The 21,722-nt window shown below is 32.5% G+C and overlaps 3 protein-coding genes across 4 annotated transcripts; 2 read left to right on the top strand and 1 right to left on the bottom strand.

The window, feature by feature from the left end:
• Positions 1–1,936: 1,936 nt before the first annotated feature.
• LOC107911302 (uncharacterized) lies at positions 1,937–2,903 on the bottom strand. The gene is made up of 2 exons (XM_016839165.2): positions 2,287–2,903; positions 1,937–2,161 (listed from the first exon to the last, which is right to left on the bottom strand). Exons 1-2 carry the CDS (start codon positions 2,740–2,742, stop codon positions 2,054–2,056), a joined length of 564 nt encoding a protein of 187 aa, XP_016694654.1. The 5' UTR covers positions 2,743–2,903; the 3' UTR covers positions 1,937–2,053.
• Positions 2,904–6,222: 3,319 nt separating this feature from the next.
• LOC107912655 (serine/threonine-protein kinase SRK2B) lies at positions 6,223–9,858 on the top strand. 2 transcript variants are annotated; one of them, XR_005921177.1, is made up of 3 exons: positions 6,223–6,563; positions 7,198–7,439; positions 8,545–9,858. XR_005921177.1 is itself a non-coding variant. In XM_041106316.1 (2 exons), the coding sequence occupies exons 1-2, from the start codon at positions 7,374–7,376 to the stop codon at positions 8,743–8,745; spliced, it is 267 nt and encodes an 88-aa protein (XP_040962250.1). In that variant the 5' UTR covers positions 7,198–7,373; the 3' UTR covers positions 8,746–9,858. The 2 variants fall into 2 exon arrangements, 1 of the variants encoding a protein (XP_040962250.1); XM_041106316.1 differs by lacking the exon at positions 6,223–6,563.
• Positions 9,859–19,991: 10,133 nt separating this feature from the next.
• On the top strand, positions 19,992–21,675 carry LOC107912654 (60S ribosomal protein L13-1). Its single transcript, XM_016840935.2, has 5 exons — positions 19,992–20,150; positions 20,256–20,371; positions 20,468–20,601; positions 20,985–21,143; positions 21,235–21,675. Exons 2-5 carry the CDS (start codon positions 20,263–20,265, stop codon positions 21,454–21,456), a joined length of 624 nt encoding a protein of 207 aa, XP_016696424.1. The 5' UTR covers positions 19,992–20,150; positions 20,256–20,262; the 3' UTR covers positions 21,457–21,675.
• The last annotated feature ends 47 nt before the right edge of the window (positions 21,676–21,722 follow it).

The following is a 21,722-nucleotide window of genomic DNA, read 5'->3' as shown; positions in this document are numbered from 1 at the left end:
TTAGTATTCTGTTTTCTAATTGCTTCTCTGTATGTTTCGAAATTTTTTGTATTTCTCTGTAAAAAAAATACATATCGAATCTGGCCTTTATACCTGATTTTACATATTATTTTCTTTTTTCCTTTTCTATTTCTACCATCTACTGTTTCTTCCTACTGTTCTTGCTGTTGCTTCTTGCGTGTTATGTTTCTACCTCTGTCCTATTTTCATTCTTTTTGCAGTTATTCGTGGACAGTCAACGGCAACGGCGGAAAGTGCCTTTGCCATTTTGGTGCAATGGCGACAGGGGTAGACCTTGAGATGAGAAGCCTCGGGCGGCGTGCCTATGAAGGGAGGAACGGCGCAGGGGGCACTAGGATTTTTGTTTAGTTTTTTGAAAATTTAGTGTTGTGGGCTTTAGGGTTTCTTCATTTGGGTCATATTTGTTGTAAATGGACTCTCTTTTTTATTGGACTTTATTATTTTGTTTTAACTTGGCTTTTGTTTCATTTGTTTGTAATTCGGACCCGGACAAATTTGAGCTATTACAGTAAGAATTACAATTTAATTTCGATCCCCCATAAAAAAATTTTTGATTTTGCCCCTGACGTTTAGCTTATTAGTTAAGGGTGTTCATCCTACAATCTATGTCATAGACTTGAATTGTAAGGATTACTTGGTTATGATACATGCCTGATAATTATTTGTTCCTGCCAAAGGTTTGTGAATTATATCCAAAAACATCCTTAATATAAGTTGTAATTGTTATTTCAAAAATAATTAACGTACTGTCAAAATAATAAATAGCTAATTAAAACATGAAGTTAATTAAATCAAATAATTATTGATTGATTAAAAACGTTATTAATCTTTTAATTTTTGTTAACATTTACTCACTAAATGTTAGTTTACTATTAACAGTCTACTAAAATTACATTAAAAACAGTTACAAATTTCAATATATATTAAACAAATTTATTTTTCTCTATAGCTATCCGGTTTTATATTCTATCGCACACATTAACTCAATTTGTTAAAAACGTTAAATTTTTAAGGGTTAACATGTAATTTGCCTTCTGAATTTATCTAAAATTACCTAGTTTGTATATGTTGCTTTTTTAAAAATCAATTTATACTTTTAAAATATTTTTAATTTTTTAATTTATGTTTGTCACATGTCATACTAAGAATTTATCACATGTCACTATAAGATTAGCCATCATGCCATGTCAACACAAACTAATGTGTTAGGGCAGAGGTACCATCCCGAATAATGAAATACAAGTTCAAGTACCAACTACATATTAACCTATTTCATAAACAACCTATACTTTAACAAATTAATCGATATTTATATATGTGTAAGTTAATATACTTTAATTTTACATAATTTCATCTTACTTTTACAACATTATAAGCTAGTCCAAATTAGGCTGTTAAAATTAATGTTAAAATCAATTTTATAGGCATCACCTATACCAATCGAAAGTTCTTGTTCCTCTTCTTTTCTACAATTCAATTTTTTTCATGAAACAATTTTAAATGACACAAATCTATAAATCAAAATCCAAGCAGCTTTTTTCTTCGATCTTTAACATAGATCATCAGATTGACTTGAATCTAAGGTATATTTTTCTACTCGTCAATGGGTGATCCATCATACCAATCATCGATTTGTCGATATGAGCTTGCTAGCCAAATCTTTTTCTTTTTTCTTTTTAATTTAATAATCCAGTGACTCAAATAAAAACTTTCGAATAATTTAGTGATATTTTATAATTTTTTAAGTTGAGTGATCAAAACTTAAATTCACCAAAAGTTTACTTACATCGGGTAAAGTATACCCGTTAGAAAAAAATTACAATCAAACAACTTAATTCAGTAAAGAAATCAAAATGCTCTGGAAATGAAAGCAAGGTTAAAGAAAAGAGTGGAAGCTGCAGTTGATATGCTCATGTCACCAAAATGCCAGATTTGATTAGAGTTGAAATGAATGTGTTGAATAAGAATACATACATGCTGGAGGAATATTGCATGCCTTCATCTTTTAACCTCTAAAACAAATAACAATAATTCATATATGTGAATCTCTCAAATAGTTTGGGATCTTCATGTGGACCGTCGATTCTTTCTTCTTCCTCTTGAAATGCTTCGATGCAGCTTTCAGCATCTTGCTCCACCCCTGTATATGGCACACACCACAAAATCATCAGAGCAAATAAATAAAAAAGTAACAGCATCTTACTCTGTTTTTCGCTGTCATTTCCGTTATAACAATGAAGGATGAAAAAACAAATAGCAGTTTACCCTGGTAAAAATGGGGGCACAGCTGCCCTTGACAGGAGTTGGAGAAAACTCAGAAGCCATGTTCTTCCTTTTCTTGTTTTTGTTTCTCAAAAGATTGAGACTAATGTTGAAAGCAGCGCTGGTTATCTTCTTCTTGATGTGGTTGGGTCTGAGCTGCTTGGCACTGCAATAGCTTTTCTCCATTTTCAATCCAAACCCGAACCCGAACTCATCATCGGAAGCGAGGTTCCGAGGTGTGATGATGGGACCAAACCCCAAATCTGCAGGGCTGTAAGGGCGGGGGACCAAAGGAGACCAAAGCGTGCTTTGGGTGTAGTCGAAATCGAAAGCAGAGTTGTCTGGGAACTTGCAAAGAAGCTCCCTTGACATCAACGGCTCCAAATACTCCACCACTTTGGCTGAAGCCATGATCAAACTCTCTTGCTCCTCTTTCTCGTTCATGGTTGGATTTTGCATTTACAACTCCTTTTTTTAAAAGGAATGTGGTGTTTTTATTTTCTGGTTCTTCAATGCATATGAAGCAGAAGAAGCAGGAACAAGACATAAAAAAATAGCTCAAAAAAGTAACCGTTGCAAGGACTTCTGTCCGATTGTCCCCACTAAACATTTTAGCCCCCTTTTTTTTTTTACAATGATATGCCTCAATTATCCCTGTCCTTTTATTCTCTTTCCCGTTATGCCCTCGATGTTGTTTTCTTTTTAGTTCTTGGATGGAGGTTAAAAGCATCAAGAGAATTCCTTATATTGTATTTCGGTTTTTTCACTCAAAAAACCAATAAATTAATTCTTATACATTTTAAAATATGAAATTTATTCTCTTTATTAAATTTTATTTATTACTAATTTGATCACTCAACAAAATTTTTTAAATTCTTAACAATAATTCTAAAAAATTTAAATGCATCCATTCTAATAAAATTATAATTTTGTTACCGTTAAATTACAATCAAACCAAATAAACAACACATTTGTAGTAAACAAAATCTTTTGATTTTGCATCTCTTTTTGGCAATGAAGAAGAAGATGAAGACAATGAGCTCATGAAAATTCCATTTTTTTTATCTTTTATTTCTTCTCGTAAACTGAAAACATTATTTTCTAAAATTTTAAAACCCATAAAGTCCTTGTTTAGAACCAAGAAATTTATATTAAAAATTCAAAACTTAGAAATTGTTAAACCCAGTAACTGGGTATTAAACAGTAAAATCTTCAAAATGGAAAAGTTTGTAATAGTATGGGATGCGAAAATGAGTAACCAATATCTTATAACAATAATTACACACCACCAAGAGATACAAAAGCATAGAAATGAAAATGAGTATTCACTAAAGTAGAAGAAAGTAAACATTAAATAGTTTTTTATATACCTTTTAGTTGAAAGCATGGATGATGAAGATGAAATTGAACGTTAACAAAAACATTAGAAATTTAAAAGTGAGTAATCAAAACTTTTAATTGATTTATTTTTTTTTGCTTCAATCAAGTTTTTATTTATTTATAGTTTCAATAAAGCATGCGAAAACTTTTTGATTTTTTTGAGTTTTGTATAATAGGGAAGAAAGTCTTACAAAAAGATGATAGTTTTTGGGTTTCGATTTAAAAGTTTGATAAAAAAAAGAAAATATATACATATTTTTAAAAATTTTATTTATAATTTTTATTTTTAAAATATTTTAACCTAATTGTTAATATTTTTGATAATATATATTTTTTATTTTTTAGAATTATTATTAAGAAAAAAATTTAAAAAAATATTTTAGACCAAAATAATAATTAACCATTTAAATTAACATTTAATATATAAAATTTAATACTAAATTTGATGATGATTTCTGAAATTTGTTTGACCACTCCTATGCAATATACATGATAAATATGGACGTTGAATAATAGAGATGACTTCCAATAAATTAATAATTGTCTTCGAACTTAAATTGGTATGGGCAAGAAAAGGGTAGCCATTAATGAAGGAGGTCTGCCTAGCCTTTTTACATATACATATATGTTAACGTGGCGGTGGCCTGCAAAATTAGAGTTATGTGTTTTGAGATATTCGGTGACGAGTAGGTGCTCATGGGCCGGGTCGGGTTTGGGTCGGATTCATAAAAATTTTGGCCCGGCCCAAAATATGGGCCTGAAATTTTGTCCGGGCTCGACTTGGGAAAAAATCATAAGTCTGGGTCCGGCCCGGCCTATTTTTTTAATAAATACCAAAAATTTATTTTAAAAATTAAAAAAGTATTTTAAAAATATTTTAAAATTTAAAAATAATAAAAAAAGTATTTTAAAAATATTTTAAAATTAAAAAAAATTTAAAAAATAAATATATTTATTATATCGGGCCGGGCCGGGCCCGGGCCAAAAAAGTGGTGCCCGAGGCCCGACCCATTTTCTAAACGAGCCTCGTTTTTTTACCCAAGCCCATATTTCGAGCCTATATTTTTACCCAAACCCTTCCATATTTCGGGCGAGCCGTCGGGCCGGGCCGGGCAGCCCGGCCCATGAGCACCTCTAGTGACGAGTGGTAAGAGGTATTTCAATGAAATAACAGAGGAGTTTAGTGTGGGGTGTTTATAATTTAGTTAAAATTAAATTAATTGATTTAATTAAATTAATTAATTGGTGATTTAGTTCGGTTGAAGGGTAGTTAATGATTTTTTATAATTTTTTATTGATTAATTCGGTTTAAAATCGAGTAATTAATCGAATTAATCAATTAACCAAAATAAATAATATATATTATATATAATTGTTAACTTTTTGTTTGATTGTTAACTTTCAAGATTTATGTAGTATTTCTGTTAATAATAGTTAAGAAAAAGCCTATTTTTTTTCTCTAAGTTGTTTGTTTCTTATCTTTTGTTTTGCTCAGCGACGATGTCAGCTTTTGGGCTGGTTATCACCCGTCTTTTTCCTTTCCCATCAACCCTTTCTTTCTTTATTTTTTTCATTCACTGCACATGTTTTCTTTCTTTTTAGTTTGTAGATCTATTTTGTGGGTATCTTTGTTGTCTTCACAAGTTGTGATGGACACATGACGATGCCTGTTGTTCGCTAAAACTCCACCAGTCACCAGTAGTTTTTCTTCGAAAGTCAGTGACCTTTTGTCAACTTCTTAATCTGTTTTTGTTTTGAGAGTATTTTAGAATAATAAATTATTTCACGTGTCGATTTTATATGTTTTTTTGTTTATTTTTCCATTGTTTAATAAGTCTTCAATTTTAGCAGTTTTTGTCTGTTCTTGTAGCACGTTTTTTAGTCTTGCTTATGCATGTAATACTAGTTTTACAAATGATTTTAGGGATGGTTTTATTGTCATCCTCTCTAGTTCGGTGAATGCTCGATTCTTTTGTCGATTTTTGCTCGCCGCTTTGGATCATCCGGGGTTGATTTCTTTATCGTATTAAGTGCTTGCAATCACTCTAGATATATCGTACTTGAGTTGTGATAAAGCCAATTGTCAACGTGTTATAATGTTCTATTGATGCTCAGGATAAAGTCTTTGTTATGTTGATGGAGCTTGTCTTTCACCATCTATGACGAGTGTTTGTTATTTTTTTTCTCTGAATTGCATAGTTCCATTCATTGAATGAATTAATTTACCTTTAAAAAAAGATTTATGTAGAGTTTCTAATATCTTATTTGTTGTTTTCACCTTCATTTAAAGTTTTTCTAAACTATTTAAGAAAATGAATCTTAGTAATGTATTTTTTATATATTTTATACTTATTTTAATCTAAAGACAAAAAAATATAAATTTTTGACCGAATTAACCAAAATATTTTAATTTGATTAATGTATTTGAAGAAAACTTCAATTCAATTAACAATAATATTTTTTTTACATTTTAAATAATTCAATTCAAATATTAACTAAATCGATTGTTTCAACGCTCCTAATAAATATATTAATGAGGATAGGCTTCCCTCAATATTTATGTTGGCCGTTGGGAGCTCTTTGATTGGTTTGAGTTAGGCTCCGTTCTTCTTTGCGTTTTAAATGGACTTTTGTGTTAAAAAGTCCTTTCTCTTAAAAAGAACGAAGAACGGCCTCTATTTTCTCAAAATATTCACCATCTAAAACGTCATTTTCTCCAGATGAAGCTGAAAATTTCACCATCTAAAAAGCTTGAAGTGCTTTTGGCTGATAAATGACCAAATTAACCTGTCTTCTCCCCCTTGGAAAAACGTTCTTTCCTCTGCTGTGAAAGTTTTATACCCATTTTTTCACATTTTCGCTGTGAAAGCTCCTTCCTGTTCTTTGTTCCTCTTCCGTAGGTGAGTTCGTTTTCTTCTTCTTCTCTTTAATTATTAATTATGCTTTGTTTTTATTTACTTTTTAATTCTGGCTTTTGTGCCTCTTTTTCTTTACTGCTTTGTGCCTCTACTGCTGCTTTGCTCTGCCTATTTTGTTTTGTGCCTCTTTTGCTCGCTTGTAACTCTTCCAAACTATTTTAGTTTATAAGAATAGAAGAAATATAGACTAAATCAAAATTTGTATCCAAATTCCATATCATTGTTGAACTTTCTGTATCTTTTGTATTTAAAAGTTCTGATGATGTTCTTTTTAATTGTTTCTAGGGTTTAGCTTTACGATAAGAAACATTACTAATTACTCGAATTCAAGCTCTCCAATCTATTGTTGATATTTCGATACCGAAAATTAATTATATAAATGATCATAAAATCACATTCGATGGTTGGATTTTGCAATGAATCTCTGAATATTTAACAATTATTGTTATTTTTGAATGAATGAAACGTACTTTCTTTCTTATGCACGAAAAATTGTTGTACTTTTTGGATTTTTTTTAATTTTAGTAGGAAAAAAGTATGATTAATTCAGTTAAGTGATATTGCCATTAGACAGATAGCTCTTTGTAGTTGCTTATCTAAATGTTGCCACCTCCAGAAATCATGGAACAAAAGCTTGCTACACAGCATGTGGAAATGCAGAGACTTGGTACAGAAAACCAGAGAACTGCTACTACCCATGGGACATTGAGACAGGAACTTGCTGCTGCACAGCATGAGTTGTAGATCTTGTATGCTCAGATAGAAGCTGTAACATCTGAAAGAGAACAACAAATGAGGAGCCTTACGGATAAAATAGCTAAGATGGAAGCAGAACTGCAAGCAGCTGAGCCTGTTAAGGTAGAGTTGCAGCAGGCACACTCTGATGCTCAGAATTTGGTGTTCTATGTTATAATAGAATGTTCTTTCAATTTTAAAACTGTATGAGCAAAATGAAATGGACTAGGATACTGCAAATGAGTAATCACTTTGATAATAAGTATTATTTAATGAAATCTTCTACGTATTCCTTAATGTTTTTGTCATTGAGTTTAAGTGGATTATAGGTTCAATTGTATTTATTGTTCTAGAGGCTACACTAGGTATCAACTTTAGCACGATGACTTGTTTAATTATTGGTTATATTCTTATTTCTTTTAATGTTTGCATGCTCTTGATTACCAATGTTTGCATGCTTTTTGTTTACACATTGTCCAACTTAGAACGGGTGTTGATCTTTATCAGAAATGAAAAAGCAAAAGTCTTCTTGAATTAAAAAATATATATTATCAGTGCAAGAAAAGCATCAGTATTCACACTGTGAAGCACTTGACTGTAGCAAAACAGACACTGATGGTTTAGCACCATTTCTCTTTCAATTTTTTTTCAAATGGTAAATAAATGTGTAGAAACAGTGCATTGTTACAGCTAGTTTTGCTTTATGGTGATGTTTTTATTATAGTGACCATGAAAGCAGTACCATGTGGAATATTTTATCACAGTAAAGATAAACTGCAGCCAGAGTTTTATCAAGTCTTTCCAAAGCAAAGAGGTTTTTACACTTGCAGTTTCTAACTGTATTTAGGATTAGATTTCTTTTTAGATGGTAGATGTATGGTCTTGTGGAGTGACTCTTTACGTTATGTTGGTATGTGCATGTTTGTACGTGTGTTTTCTTGTTTTTATTTTGTGCTTCTTTTTTCTTTTTTCTTATCTTGTGCTGAAGCGTGATCTTGTAAACTGTCTATTCCTATGGAGTTATGTTTGGTCATAATCCGTAAAGAAACTTTCTTGCTAAATGAGGAAAAAGTATGAAGCAGGGTATTTTTATTTCACTGCATATGAAGTGGAATTGCCTTTCTAGGGGTGGCTGTTTGTATACATTTCATCTGTTCATCAGCATCAATAAGTCTGCTTTTCCATTTCCTCTCTCTTTATTACTCAATTTCAACTTGTGTTTTCACAGAGGATCAGCATCAAAGATATCAAGAGCCATCCGTGGTTTTTGAAGAACTTGCCCAGAGAACTGACAGAGGCAGCTCAAGCTACTTACTACAGGAAAGAAAACCCGACGTTCTCCCTCCAAAGTGTTGATGAAATCATGAAAATAGTTGAAGAGGCCAAAGTTGCCCCTAGAGTATCATGGCCTATCGGAGGCTTTGGCTAGGGTGGAGAAGAAGATGGGGATGCAAAGGAAGAAGATGTAGAAGAAGACGAAGAAGAAGACGAAGAAGATGAGTACGAGAAAACGGTAAAAGAGGTACATGCCAGTGGAGAAATTCACGTCTCTTAAGGAAAAAAGAGAGTAATATATGGTTTCCAAATGTTGGAGCTTTGGTGTCTTTTAGTGCTTACATATGTTCTTATAAATATGACGTCAGTTTTTTGCTATTGGGCCTGGGTGTTGAATAAACAACCTGTAAATTAGTGTGTTTTGGACAAGTAGTTTGTGCAGTCTCTAATATGATTTTGTAGGGTGTATTGGTACTGATTAGGTAGGTGGAAACTACAAGGATTTGAACCCTGCCTAGTTGGTAAGTTGGGTAAATGTAGTGGTCTACACTTTTTAGAGTAAAATGGAAGATCTGTCATCTGTGAGTCCTATAAGTTTGATTTCTTCCATCATAAAGTGGTATGTTATGTCTAGAGTTGCGACTCTATAAAATTTAAGAAATTACCAATATAATTTTTAAGTAACATTTTCATTATTACTACTACTACTTTGGCCTTGTTTCTGCATCTTTCATGGTGTCTTCAACTAGGTTTTGGTTATGTTTGATTCTTTGATGTTGAAAACATGGATCCGATCTTTCCTTAAAAAGAAATATTAGATTTGAGAACTTGGAACACAACACAATTATATGCTAAAAATATATAATATGATGATCACCATAAAAGAAAGGGGTAGTATATGTTGCCTCTCTAATAGGTCTATTTATACCTACTAATTGGTATCTATTTTATTTTTTTGATTTAGAACTTTGCATTTCCTTTGGATGCTCAACACATATGACATGCTGCAAAATTGTTTCTTGCCAATGATTTATTTTATATTCTTATGAACAAAGTTCGACTCTGATCTTTGATGTAGTTTTATGTCATTATCATAAAATTTAGGCAGAACCTAAGAACTATTTCTTTGTTTATGAGGCTACTTTGTTAGTGGCTTATTGGCAATGATCTTTTCTGGATGTGTATTATTCAACCATCTATTTATACACTTTCTGTACTTTATTTACAAAAATAGCAGTATGTTACTCCTCGGTAGACACTTTAGTTCCATTCTTGTTCATCTTAAAACAGTATGCAATGTTAATGATGTGGACTGTCCACTAATTTGGCATATTGCTTGGTTCCTGAGACCCGTTATTTAAATGATTGGAATTGAAGAATTCATCCTAACAATCTTCTTTCCATGAAATATTCTTTTTTGTGTTCTTCATCAGACAGTCTCGACTTTCATTTTCATATGCTTATCAAATATAAGTATTGTATTAACCAAATCATTTTCATATGCTTATCAAATATAAGTATTGTATTAACCAAATCATTTATTGAATATAACCAAATCATTTTCATATGCTTATCAAATATAGCATCTAGTTTAATGAATTCACTTTAAATTGTAAATGCTATTGACAAATTTTTAGTATTTATATTTGGTATATAAATATTATCCCTTTTTAAAATTTTAATCCAAATATATGTAATATTTTATAATAAAATAATACAAATGTGTTAAAAGTATTAATTAAAAATAAAAAATAATTTTTATAATAATACAATCGTGTCAATATCTAATTACAAATATTTAATTTTTATATTTAAATATTTAAATATAGTTTATATATTCTAATTAAATTTTATAATTAATATTGATTACTTAGAAATATTTAAAATTAATATTGTATATTAAAATATTAACAATAAGTTATAATAAATTATTTTTTTATATTTTTGTTAAAATATCATAATATTAACTAATTTGAACATTATTTAAATACATATTTGTTACTTTATAATCTCATGCCTAAAATGCACATTTTATTCTTCAAAAGCACTTTTTGACAGCAATGCCAAACACTCAAATTTCTCAAAAGCACCTCTCAAAAGCAATAAAGAACTGGCCCTTAGTATCTTTGGTTTAGTAGGATTATATCTGTTCATCTTATTTTTTTGACCAATCACAAGTTTTATTGTTTGGCTAATACATACTTTTTGTCCAACTCAAGTTTTTCATTTTTTTTTTATTTTAAAGAATTTTAATTTTTAGTAAATATATATCTTTTAGTACAGTTATGTGGTTTTTCTTTATATATTTCTAAAATTTACTTTTTAGTCTTTATATTATATTATAATATAATATATTTAATTTTCGTATGATATAAAATATATAAAAAACAAAAAACAACATATTATAAAATTGAAAATGGGACAGGTCGAGTCTAAATGTTAAAATTTGTGCCTTTAGTGTAGTTATTTCATTGTGACTATGCTTGTAATTTATTCAAAATGATTGAATAAAAAAACGACCGCATGCTTATTTAATTAATTTTTATATGAATGTCCTCGATGGTTATTAGAAGCAAAATGTATAAAAAAAATATTAACTAATTAATTCTCCTAGGTTTAACCAATAATAAGATACATTATATGGATGAATTATAATGTGAGAAAATATATTATATTAGTAGGTAATCTAATTTGTCCATAGTTCGTAAAATCATATTGAGCAGATGATTTAAATTTTAGGGGACAATTATGTTGTCTATAAGTCCAATTGGGAGATAGTTTATCTTAGTTATCGGAGTTGGTTTGATTCCTAAAATAAAGATATAATGATTCAATTTTTAATGGTGTTGAAAAGTTCAGTTTCAGACTAAATATATTGAATTGAGTTCAATAGAAAATTAAAATAGTTCAAAATGGAAAGGTTAAATCATTAAGTGTTATTTAATTAAATCGGTTAATAAAAATAGTAAAAATACTAAATCGGTTAGTGATTAAAATGAAAGGAAATTAATGTTCAAGTTAGCAAATGCGAAATTAAACTAAGTTCATACTAACGATTAAACCATATATAATTTATGAGACATGACTAATTACTAATGGTGTCATCATTCTCCACTAATTAATGTTAATCTTGAGTAGTAATTAATTAATTATCTAATTACCCCTCTAAAGTCAACGGGAGAGAGAAGATTATATCGTTCTCCATTCTCTTTCACCCTCCACCGAGAAAGGAAAGAAACAATTTTCCGTCCATTTGTAGCTTCAATTGGAAAAAAATGGCGAGTTGTAATTTTCAATTTGAGTTACATTACTGATAGATAATAAAAGTCCATGTCATGAATAGGTTTTAGACCTTTGATGTGAATAGATTAAGTTCATGCATGAATGGAGTCGGTTAGATTTAAGCAACAGCATGTTAAAAATGTGGTGGGTGATAGTGAATTAAGTTTAAATTATTTGATAATGTATGTGCTATTAAGGGCTAAATTTTGAGGTTTGATATTAAATACTATAATTATAAAATTAACTTTAGAATTGGTCGGGTAAATTGTGAGATACGAGCAATTCAGATATTAAGGTTTTAATGAATCAAATTGCAAAATATGTGTTTATGATTGAATTGATGTCTATGTTTTTGTTGATTGTAAATTAATGACGTTTCCGTGATTAGATTTATCATACATAGTTAAATACGGCACGAAAATCTCGGAGATGAAAGAAAAGAGAAAGCGACAAACAGCTAGAATTTTCAGGTTGTGCTAACTTAATTTAATTCTATTATTTGATTTCATTAAGTAAGTAGATTTAATGAATGATTAATAATGAAAGGTATGTAAATGTGTGTATATATATTGTCATGTTTAAATAGCAAGTGAATGGTAAGTACAAAGCTCATGGAATGGTTTATAATAAAGGTGAGCATAAGTGTGTCATGCCGTGTTGAATTGGATGATGTTATTCCAACAAGGTAAGTACATATATGCATGTTTGAGATATGAATTGGAAATGGAGATGTAATGAAAGATATATGCATAAATGTTATTAGCACTTAGAACATAGCACTTTTAACATTGGGTGTTGTTAGGATCATCCCAATTAAGCAACAAACAAGTAAAAATAACAAAAGAAATTGAGAAGATGAACACACAAATTTAACGTGAAAAACCCCTCCAAAGAGGATAAAAACCACAGGCAAAGATAATTTTACTATAATGGCAAAAGAACAAAGAGTACAAAAGATGGAGATAAAAACTAAACCCGAAAACCCGAAAAACAAAGAACCCTCAAAACGTAAATACAAAATTCTCTGAATGTGTTATGAGTTCTAATCTAATGGGTGTCATTTCTAAGATTGTAAAAGAGCCTATTTATAGGCTAAATTAGTAAGTCAAATAAACTATACTAATAAATGTCAAATATATTATACTAATAAATACTAAATCTTCTAGAAAGAAAATATATTTTTGTTTAACTTGACTTGCAAACAATCTCTTAGAATTTGGGTCACACAACTCTAACAATCTCCACCTTGACACGAATTCTTTCAATGCCATCTTTGCCAAAACCCGTCACGAGCCTATCTTGAACTATGCAGGGAATTAATTGAGTCGAATCTATGCTTAGAAGCTGGAAGACTTCTAGCCTTCGACTTGTGCACTGTCAAATCAAAACTAACCCGAGTCTGATTTTCACGAACACAGTGCCCTAACTTTTTAAAACCTGCATCCAAAAGAGAACCTCTCTTCAACGAAACGGTCATACCTTTTTCCCTCCTATGACCAAGTTGCCTCTGCTCCAAACGAGTTGACTTTGACCCCGTAACGGAAGAAGGACGTCCGATTTCACCGGTCACTGTAGAACCTTCCAGAATATAAAGACTACCAGTTCTTTTACCTCTTAACAAAACGAGAGCTCCACAAGATACTTTAATGTCGCTAGACTCGATGTTGATTCTGCATCCTTTCAAGTCTAAAATACTTAAGGAGATGAGATTCTTTCGTAAATCAGGTATATACCTTACATCTGAGAGTGTCATAATTGTCCCATCGTGTATCCTAATCTTAACAGTACCAATACCGATTATCTTACTAGATGAATTGTTTCCCATGTGCACAACTCCACCTTCAATTGAACTGTATGTGGAGAACCATTCTCTATTGGGACACATGTGGAAAGAACATCCTGAATCTAGGATCCACTCAGACTTAAGCTTGGAGTTGTCGCTCGTTGACACTAACAAGAAATCATCACCACCTTCATCAACCAAATTAGCACCAACTATATCTTCCTCATTACTCTCAGCAGCTCTTTTATTTCACAGTTTAAAACAATCTGCTTTGACGTGACCTAACTTTTTACAATAGCGACACCTTTTGTCTCGTTTCTTTGATGCTACCAAAACGGAAGCTTGCCTATCTGCTTTGCTATTCAAACCAAACTCATTGTCGAGTTTGTCTCTACTCAACAAATAACCCTTCACATCTTCGAACGAGAGTTTGTCTCTGCCATAAATCAGGGTCTCCTTGAAAGACTTGTATGAAGAGGGTAAAGAGCACAATAATAGCATAGCTTGATCTTCATCGTCAATATGAACCTCAACGTTCTTTAAATCATTTAAAAGAGTAATAAATTGGGTGATGTGATCTTTAAGAAGCTCACATTCTTTCATGCGAAACGTAAATAGACGTTGTTTCAACACTAAACGGTTAGCCAGAGACTTAGCTGCATAAAGAGTTTCTAACCTTTTCCACAAGGCGAATGAGGTCTTCTCCATCAATACCTCCTGCAATACTGTATTCGCGAGGCACAACTGGATTGCAGACAATGCCTTTTCATCAAGCTCTTCCCATTCTGTTTGATTTAGATTCTTAGGCTTTTTCCCTGTAACAACCTTTTTCAAGTCATTTTGAACTAGAATCGCCATCATCCGAACTTGCCACAAATTGAAATTTGTCTCACCATCGAACTTCTCAATTTCAAACCTTGTTGTTGCCATATTTGAACGGGCTGATCTATGAAAATTAAACTAGCTCTGATATCACTTGTTAGGATCGTCCCGATTAAGCAACAAACAAGTAAAAATAGCAAAAGAAATTGAGAAGATGAACACACAAATTTAACGTGGAAAAACCCCTCCAAAGAGGATAAAAAACCACGGGTAAATATAATTTTACTATAATGGAAAAAGAACGAATAGTACAAAAGATGGAGATAAAAACTAAACCCCGAAAACCCGAAAAACAAAGAACCCTCAAAACGTAAACACAAAATTCTCTAAATGTGTTATGAGTTCTAATCTAATGGGTGTCATTTCTAAGATTGTAAAAAAGCCTATTTATAGGCTAAATTAGTAAGTCAAATAAACTATACTAATAAATGTCAAATATATTATACTAATAAATACTAAATCTTCTAGAAAGAAAATATATTTTTGTTTAACTTGACTTGCAAGCAATCTCTTAGAATTTGGATCACACAACTCTAACAGGTGTAAATCATCAAATAGTTTCCCTTGAGAACGTAGCACTTTAGCATTGGGTGTAAATCATTAAATAGTTTCCCTAGAGCATTGGGTGTTCGTGGGAATGTATTGATAGTTCTCCAAAATACCAAGTGTTCGTGAGCATACCTCAAAGATTTAGGATGGGTGCGGTGCGGTGCGTTTAGCTTACTTTTTGTCTCACGCTACAGTATCGCTACAGTATCTAATCTTACCGCCACCGCTGTTTTTACACTAACCGCAGGTAAACGCACCGCCCATCCAAACTCGCCCTTAGTTAGAATCCCTAGAGCATTGGGTGTCTATGGAAACTAACGCTAACTTCAAAGCCTTAGGGGTCCATGAGCGTATATTGATATAATGATCCTCGTATCTAATCGTGAGTAGAAATTAGTTAATAAAGGTCACAAGTATGGAAATTTTTTATCGGTTATTTGATTTACGCCATATTTTGAAATTGAATACATATGTTAAAGTGATGAGTGATATTATGCGAATTGTGAATTACGAACCTAAGGCTGATGATGCTATAAAAACAAATGGATATATATTTGATCAGTAAAATGAGACATGAATGTTATTATAAAATGTTATAGGCAATATAGAAATGAAATCGTTATAGCTATGGTATGATGATATTGCATCTAAGTGTGATGTTAGATATGGTGGTGTACGACTTTGAAAGCACATAGAGATGATGGTATGCATGGTTTAAATCGAATACCAAATTCCATAGGCAAGCATTACATGGTGAATTTGGAGAAATGTGACAGCCCAAAATTGACCCTAGTCGGGAACTGGTTTCGGGACTACAAAACCTAATTGATTTCCATATTCTATGCTTATTATGTGTGTACATGAGTATGTGGAAGTTTCATTCTCCAATTTTGCCAATTGCATGAGAAATTATTAAATAGGGATTGATATGAGACATGGTGAAAATATGATAGGCTAATTTAAAATGGTCTATTAATGCATGTTGTGAAAATGATGGGTTTGCATGTCAAATTACCCAAAATTTGAGCTAGTGGTTGGCCATGCTATGGGTGGAAACATGTTGGGAACATGTTGGCCTAGTGAGGTATGTAGGAAAAAAATAAAATAAGGGGCATGGGCATAAAATAATGAAAAGGAGTATGATGAATACAAAAAAAAAATGTGTGTAGTTGTTTCCCCCCCCATTGCCGTGAGCTAAAGAAAAGAAAGGAGAAAATTTTTGTTCATCCTTTCTCATATTCATTTAGCCGAAACTAGAAAGAAAAAAACAAAGAAAAAAAAATGCTCATCCTTTGGTTCATCCTTGGCCAAAAATTTTAAGGAGGAAGGAAGAAGAAAGGTTGAAGAGGTTCGGCCATGCATGTAGCTAGGCTAAGGTATGTTTGATGATGTTCCATGAGATGCATGCATGTTTTAGTTGTTAGCTTGAGTTCTACCTAGCCCATGGTCTAAATCTTGCTATGTGATGGAAATGACACTCGGCCATGGATGCATCATTCTTGGTTGATGTTTGATGTTGTGGTGATGAGGCATGAGGATGAGTTAAGATTCGGCCTAGGTGGAGTTTGTGTTAATGCCATTGCATGCTAAATATGAAGCTTGTTAATGATGCATGTGATGGTGGCTTGATGATTCTTGAACCTCCTTTTTAGCATTTTTGAGTGAGCACATATGTGCATTGGTTGCTAAATGGAGAAGAATCGGCTAGCAAGTTGTGTGCTAAGGCCGAATATAACTTTTGCATGTTAATGAGCAATGCATGTGTTAAATTGATGGAAAGGGAGAGGATGCTTTACTAGTGTGTATATGTGTGTATTAGCCAAGTTTTGAACTTGAAACAAAAGGGTGTTTAGTCAATACAAGTGACCATACTTGTAGAATGTATTAAGTGTTGAAATCGGCCCCAAAATAGACATGCATATTCGGCCAAGGGGGAAAAATTAGCTAAAATGTTGAGTTTGATTCATGATTCCGTACATATGTGACTTTAATGTCTAATGTATAAATATGGGCTAAGTGCCTTGTGTTCCTCTTTTCGATGCTCAAATGATTAAATCAATTTATTTGTTTAATTAAGCTCAAGAGCAAAGGGGAACTAAATCCGATAAAGGGAAGGAAAAAGTGGTCGAATAGCTATCGGAATCGTTCGACAACACCCGAGGTAAGTTCTTGAGTAAGAGAGCTTAAATTATGATGTGATTAGATCATGTTTTAAGCAAATTAAAATCATGCTCTTTGTGTGGCTATTGAGCCAAATTTGCAAGAATGATAAATGTCTTGTGTTTGAGTTTTGCTAACGAAAATGAAATACGAATGGGCCATGATTTATTGTTAAATGTGCATGGTTATTTGAATGATGTCCGGGCTAAGTCCCGAAGGCTTGTGCTAAGTGACAATATCCGGACTAAGATCCGAAGGCATTTGTGCGAGATACTAATTCCGGGCTAAGCCCGAAGGCATTTGTGCGAGATACTAAATCCGGGTTAAGTCCCGAAGGCATTTGTGCGAATTACTATAACCGGGCTATGTCCCGAAGGCATTTGAACGAGGAGCTATATCCGGTTAAATTCCGAAGGTACGTGATTTGGGAATGAATGAACTTGCTGTAAAATTCCAGTTAATACTCTCGAAACATCCCAACATTGAGGTATGTTTCGTATGTGCTTGAATTTAGTTGAGCCCTTACAAATAAGTATTCGCTCAGTTGATAAACGAGCTACCGGCCTTTGGCTGAGTTGATCTTTTGTGTATGTACATAAGGGTTGATAATGTGAAGCAAGTACGATATCGTAAATTTGTGCATATGAAATTATCCGTTTAGCTATATGAATGCTATACTTTTGTTGTGCTGGAATTCCTTGCTCAAAACTTACTAAGCATAAATTGCTTACTCCGTTTCATTGCTCCTCTGTTTTATAGATTTGGTTCTCCAGCTATCGGACTCGGGATCTTGAAGTCAAAGTCGCCCACACTATCAAAGCCCCCCCTTTTGGTACAATTTTGGTTGAACTTCGAAATGGCATGTATAGGACTACCCGTTTGTTGTGGGTCGTGGACCCTTTGGACTTGTATAAATTTTGGATAGCCATGCGAAAATGGCTTATATGTGTTTGAGTATATTGTTATAATCATTTGGTGTGGATATGCTTGACAAGGATTGGCCATGGGGATGGTTAATCACTTTCATAAATTGTGCTATTTATGCAAAAAGGGCTAGTTGAATCATGGAAACCATGAAATAGGTAAAGTCTACCTTAAAGGCAGATGCTGACAGCAGCAGTGATGTAGATTTGGAAAATCACTAAAAATAGTAGGAAGGAAATTAAATAGTGAATAAATTATGTAAACAAACCTTGATGAATCTACTTTCATAGGAAAGTAACGAAACAATCATACGGACAGTATGTTAAGAGATATTCAGGTTCTCGTGAGACAGGGCCAGAACGGTTTCTGGATTTCCTGTTCCGACTTTGGAAATTCATTATAAATTAACCAGAGATAATTAGGAGTCATACCATATATGGATAGATTCCTCTCTGAGTCTAGTTTCTATAGAAACAAACGGCATTGAAGCCCTGCACAAGGAGATATCCAAGTCGTAATGCGCAAAGGTCAGGGTAGTCAATCCCTGTAACATGGGAGACTTTGACTAATAAACTGTACTAATTGGCCCGACCAAAAATTCTAGAAAAAAATATGTAGATGGGCATATGAGTCTAGTTTCAAGGAAAATTTACGGAACTGGATTCCGAGTTTCCGAACTCAAGATATGATTTTTAAAGTGGCTATTACGCAGATTGGCAGTGTCTGGAAAATTTTTATAAGGGGTTTAAAGTCTGTTAACACCTCGTGTTCGACTCCGGTGTCGGTCTCGGGTTCGGGGTGTTACAAGAAAGATGCTTATTATAATCATGTTTATATATGAGTTATAATTAGTTTACAAGCTATATTTGATCATGCATTATTATCAATTTATGTTAGCACCATTGAGTATACATTATTCAACGCACAGTTTGTTATTTATGTGCTCGTGTTTCAATAAAGCTTAGTAGATTAAGTTGAAAGCATTCAAGACTTAGCGACTTCGCTCGGACCAAGTTGTATGTATTTTGTATGTATATAGTAAATAAGATGTACCTAGAAAGAGTCTTATGGTTTAATACTAATTTTGTTGGTTTTGGTAACATGACTCATAATATTTAAGTGATGCATTGTAATGCCTGGTTAGTGGAAAATGATGCATGATTATAGGTGTTTAATGATGCAATTTACCTTGTTATGTTGTAGTGCATGAAATGCTATGTTTGAGTAATGATTGAATAGGCTATCATGTGATATATTGTTGTAATTGTGTGTGGTATAGGTTTGATTAAGTTAGGGATGTTTTCGCTATGGTTTGAAAGCATTAAAATGTGCATATTAGGTTATTTAACCGTTAAGTTTCGAGAACGCAAGAGCATGCAATGATAATTGAATTATTTTTAAGTCTCTACAATATTAGTTTTAGATGTTCTTTAGGGGCATGAAATTTAACTTGAAGATATTATTAATTTGGTTTCGAGAAATATTGATGAAGCATGTATTGATTTAACTTTTTTTTTATAAAAGATTTGTTCTATTTTTAATTTATTATTGGATTGTATTGAATGATAATTTCTTTATTTCTCATACATACTAGTTCTTCAACAACATTTTCAAGATTTTCTTTTTCTAGAATTTTTATATAGATTTTTTTATTTTAAAAATAATTTTGAGATTTTTTTTATAACTTTTATATAAAACTAGAGTTAAATTGAAAAAAAAATTATAAAAATTGAGATTATTATTATACTAAATAAAAAAATGCCACACCAACAAATAACTACAAAAGGTTTAGTAATTGTAATTTTTTTAATTAGGTGAATTTCCCCATTAATTTCACTGGATTCTTTTATGAACTTTCGAAGTGATTTGACTAAGGACACCTAATAGTTAGGGTTTTATATATAGCCCAAGATTAAGAAAACCCTAGAAAGAGAGCAGTCTAAATTCTTAAAACATCCCCTTCCCGTCTTCAGCCGGAGGTGCTCCTCCGCCTTTTCTATTTTCGTTTCTTCTTCCCATCTGTCTTTTCGGTTTCTTATAATAATTTGATAATTTTTGTTCTGTTTCTTGCATTGAAATGACAGGTAAGTCATGGTTAAGCATAACAACGTTGTACCAAATGGGCACTTCAAAAAGCACTGGCAGAACTATGTGAAAACCTGGTTCAATCAGCCAGCAAGAAAGGCTAGGAGAAGGATTGGTGAGTTTTCTTTTCTGGGTTGCCTTTCTTAAGAGCGATGATGTTTGTGTGAGTGGCTTAAATTTGTGTAATTGAGGGTTTTGGGGACGTTTCCAGCAAGGCAAAAGAAGGCGGTAAGGATCTTTCCAAGACCAACTTCTGGACCTCTTCGCCCAATCGTCCATGGCCAAACTTTGAAGTACAACATGAAGTTGAGAGCAGGCAAGGGTTTCACTCTTGAAGAGCTTAAGGTATGACGTTCTATTTTCTCAATTTCTTTCATACACTTTTTGGGGCTTATTTTTTAGATGTCTTTTTCTTGTACCAAAATTGATCTATCACGGTTTCAGGTTTTCTATTTTTATTCTTATATAAACACATAGATTTGTGGATTAGACTCTTAATGAATTTGGTTTTAATTGTTATATCGATTGAATGCTTTGGTACTCTGCCTGTGATTGATAACCAAGTTTGGATATTAGTTAGCGACAATCAAGTTTAAAATTAAGAATCAAAATGAGAAAAAAAAGGGCATAGGTTTCTGTTGGGGCTTTTATAAATGTCTAGATGTTTTCGTATAGTTGATTTCATCAGATAATGTTGATTTACTTTGTATGTTCTTGTATCTATTCAGGCTGCTGGTATTTCAAAGAAACTTGCACCTACCATTGGTATTGCAGTCGATCACCGTCGGAAGAACAAATCCCTTGAAGGTCTTCAAGCCAATGTTCAGAGGCTTAAGACTTACAAGGCCAAACTTGTTGTCTTCCCGAGACAAGCTCGCAAGTTTAAGGTGAATTTTAAGTTTCCTATTTGCTGTGAGAAATTGTTAAATCCTTGCTGTTGTTTCTTCTAATTGTTGTTTGTTCTGTGTGATGGTATAGGCTGGTGATTCTACTGCTGAGGAGCTTGCAACTGCAACCCAAGTCCAGGGATCATACATGCCTATTTCTCGCGAGAAGCCTTCCGTGGAGCTTGTGAAGGTCACAGAGGAGATGAAGTCATTCAAGGCCTATAACAAGCTCCGTGTGGAACGTACGAATGAACGACACATTGGTGCCCGATTGAAGAAAGCTGCTGAGGCTGAGAAGGAAGACAAGAAGTAAGGTTGCTTTCTTCGAGGACTATGTTTTGGTATTTGACTTGTTAAAGACATTAGTTTTTGTTTTCGGATTGTCAGGTGAGTCTAAAGCCAGCTTTAGTTATCCTTTCATATTTTGTTCAAAATCCTGTTTGTGGGCCATTTTTTTTTATTGAGAAGTTTCTTCCAACTCCTTAACATGGTATCGGCGTTATGAAACTAAAAATGGTGGCAAGTTGTTTAATTTTGTTCTGATAACTTGGTTATGGCTATTTGGTTTATTGTTTTATT

The sequence above is a fragment of the Gossypium hirsutum genome, chromosome D11 (genome assembly GCF_007990345.1).
Source record: "Gossypium hirsutum isolate 1008001.06 chromosome D11, Gossypium_hirsutum_v2.1, whole genome shotgun sequence".
NCBI classification, from domain to species: domain Eukaryota; kingdom Viridiplantae; phylum Streptophyta; class Magnoliopsida; order Malvales; family Malvaceae; genus Gossypium; species Gossypium hirsutum.
This window is presented reverse-complemented; position numbering and strand designations above follow the sequence as displayed.

Excerpts from the sequence above, each read along its gene's own strand:
- LOC107911302 (XM_016839165.2), bottom strand. The coding sequence starts at position 2,742 with ATGCAAAATCCAACCATGAACGAGAAAGAGGAGCAAGAGAGTTTGATC. Across the intron at positions 2,162-2,286 it reads GTGCCCCCATTTTTACCAGG|GGGTGGAGCAAGATGCTGAA; the intron begins GTAAACTGCTAT and ends TGCCATATACAG.
- LOC107912655 (XM_041106316.1), top strand. The coding sequence starts at position 7,374 with ATGAGGAGCCTTACGGATAAAATAGCTAAGATGGAAGCAGAACTGCAA. Across the intron at positions 7,440-8,544 it reads AAGCAGCTGAGCCTGTTAAG|AGGATCAGCATCAAAGATAT; the intron begins GTAGAGTTGCAG and ends GTGTTTTCACAG.
- LOC107912654 (XM_016840935.2), top strand. The coding sequence starts at position 20,263 with ATGGTTAAGCATAACAACGTTGTACCAAATGGGCACTTCAAAAAGCAC. Across the intron at positions 20,602-20,984 it reads TCACTCTTGAAGAGCTTAAG|GCTGCTGGTATTTCAAAGAA; the intron begins GTATGACGTTCT and ends GTATCTATTCAG. Across the intron at positions 21,144-21,234 it reads GACAAGCTCGCAAGTTTAAG|GCTGGTGATTCTACTGCTGA; the intron begins GTGAATTTTAAG and ends GTGATGGTATAG.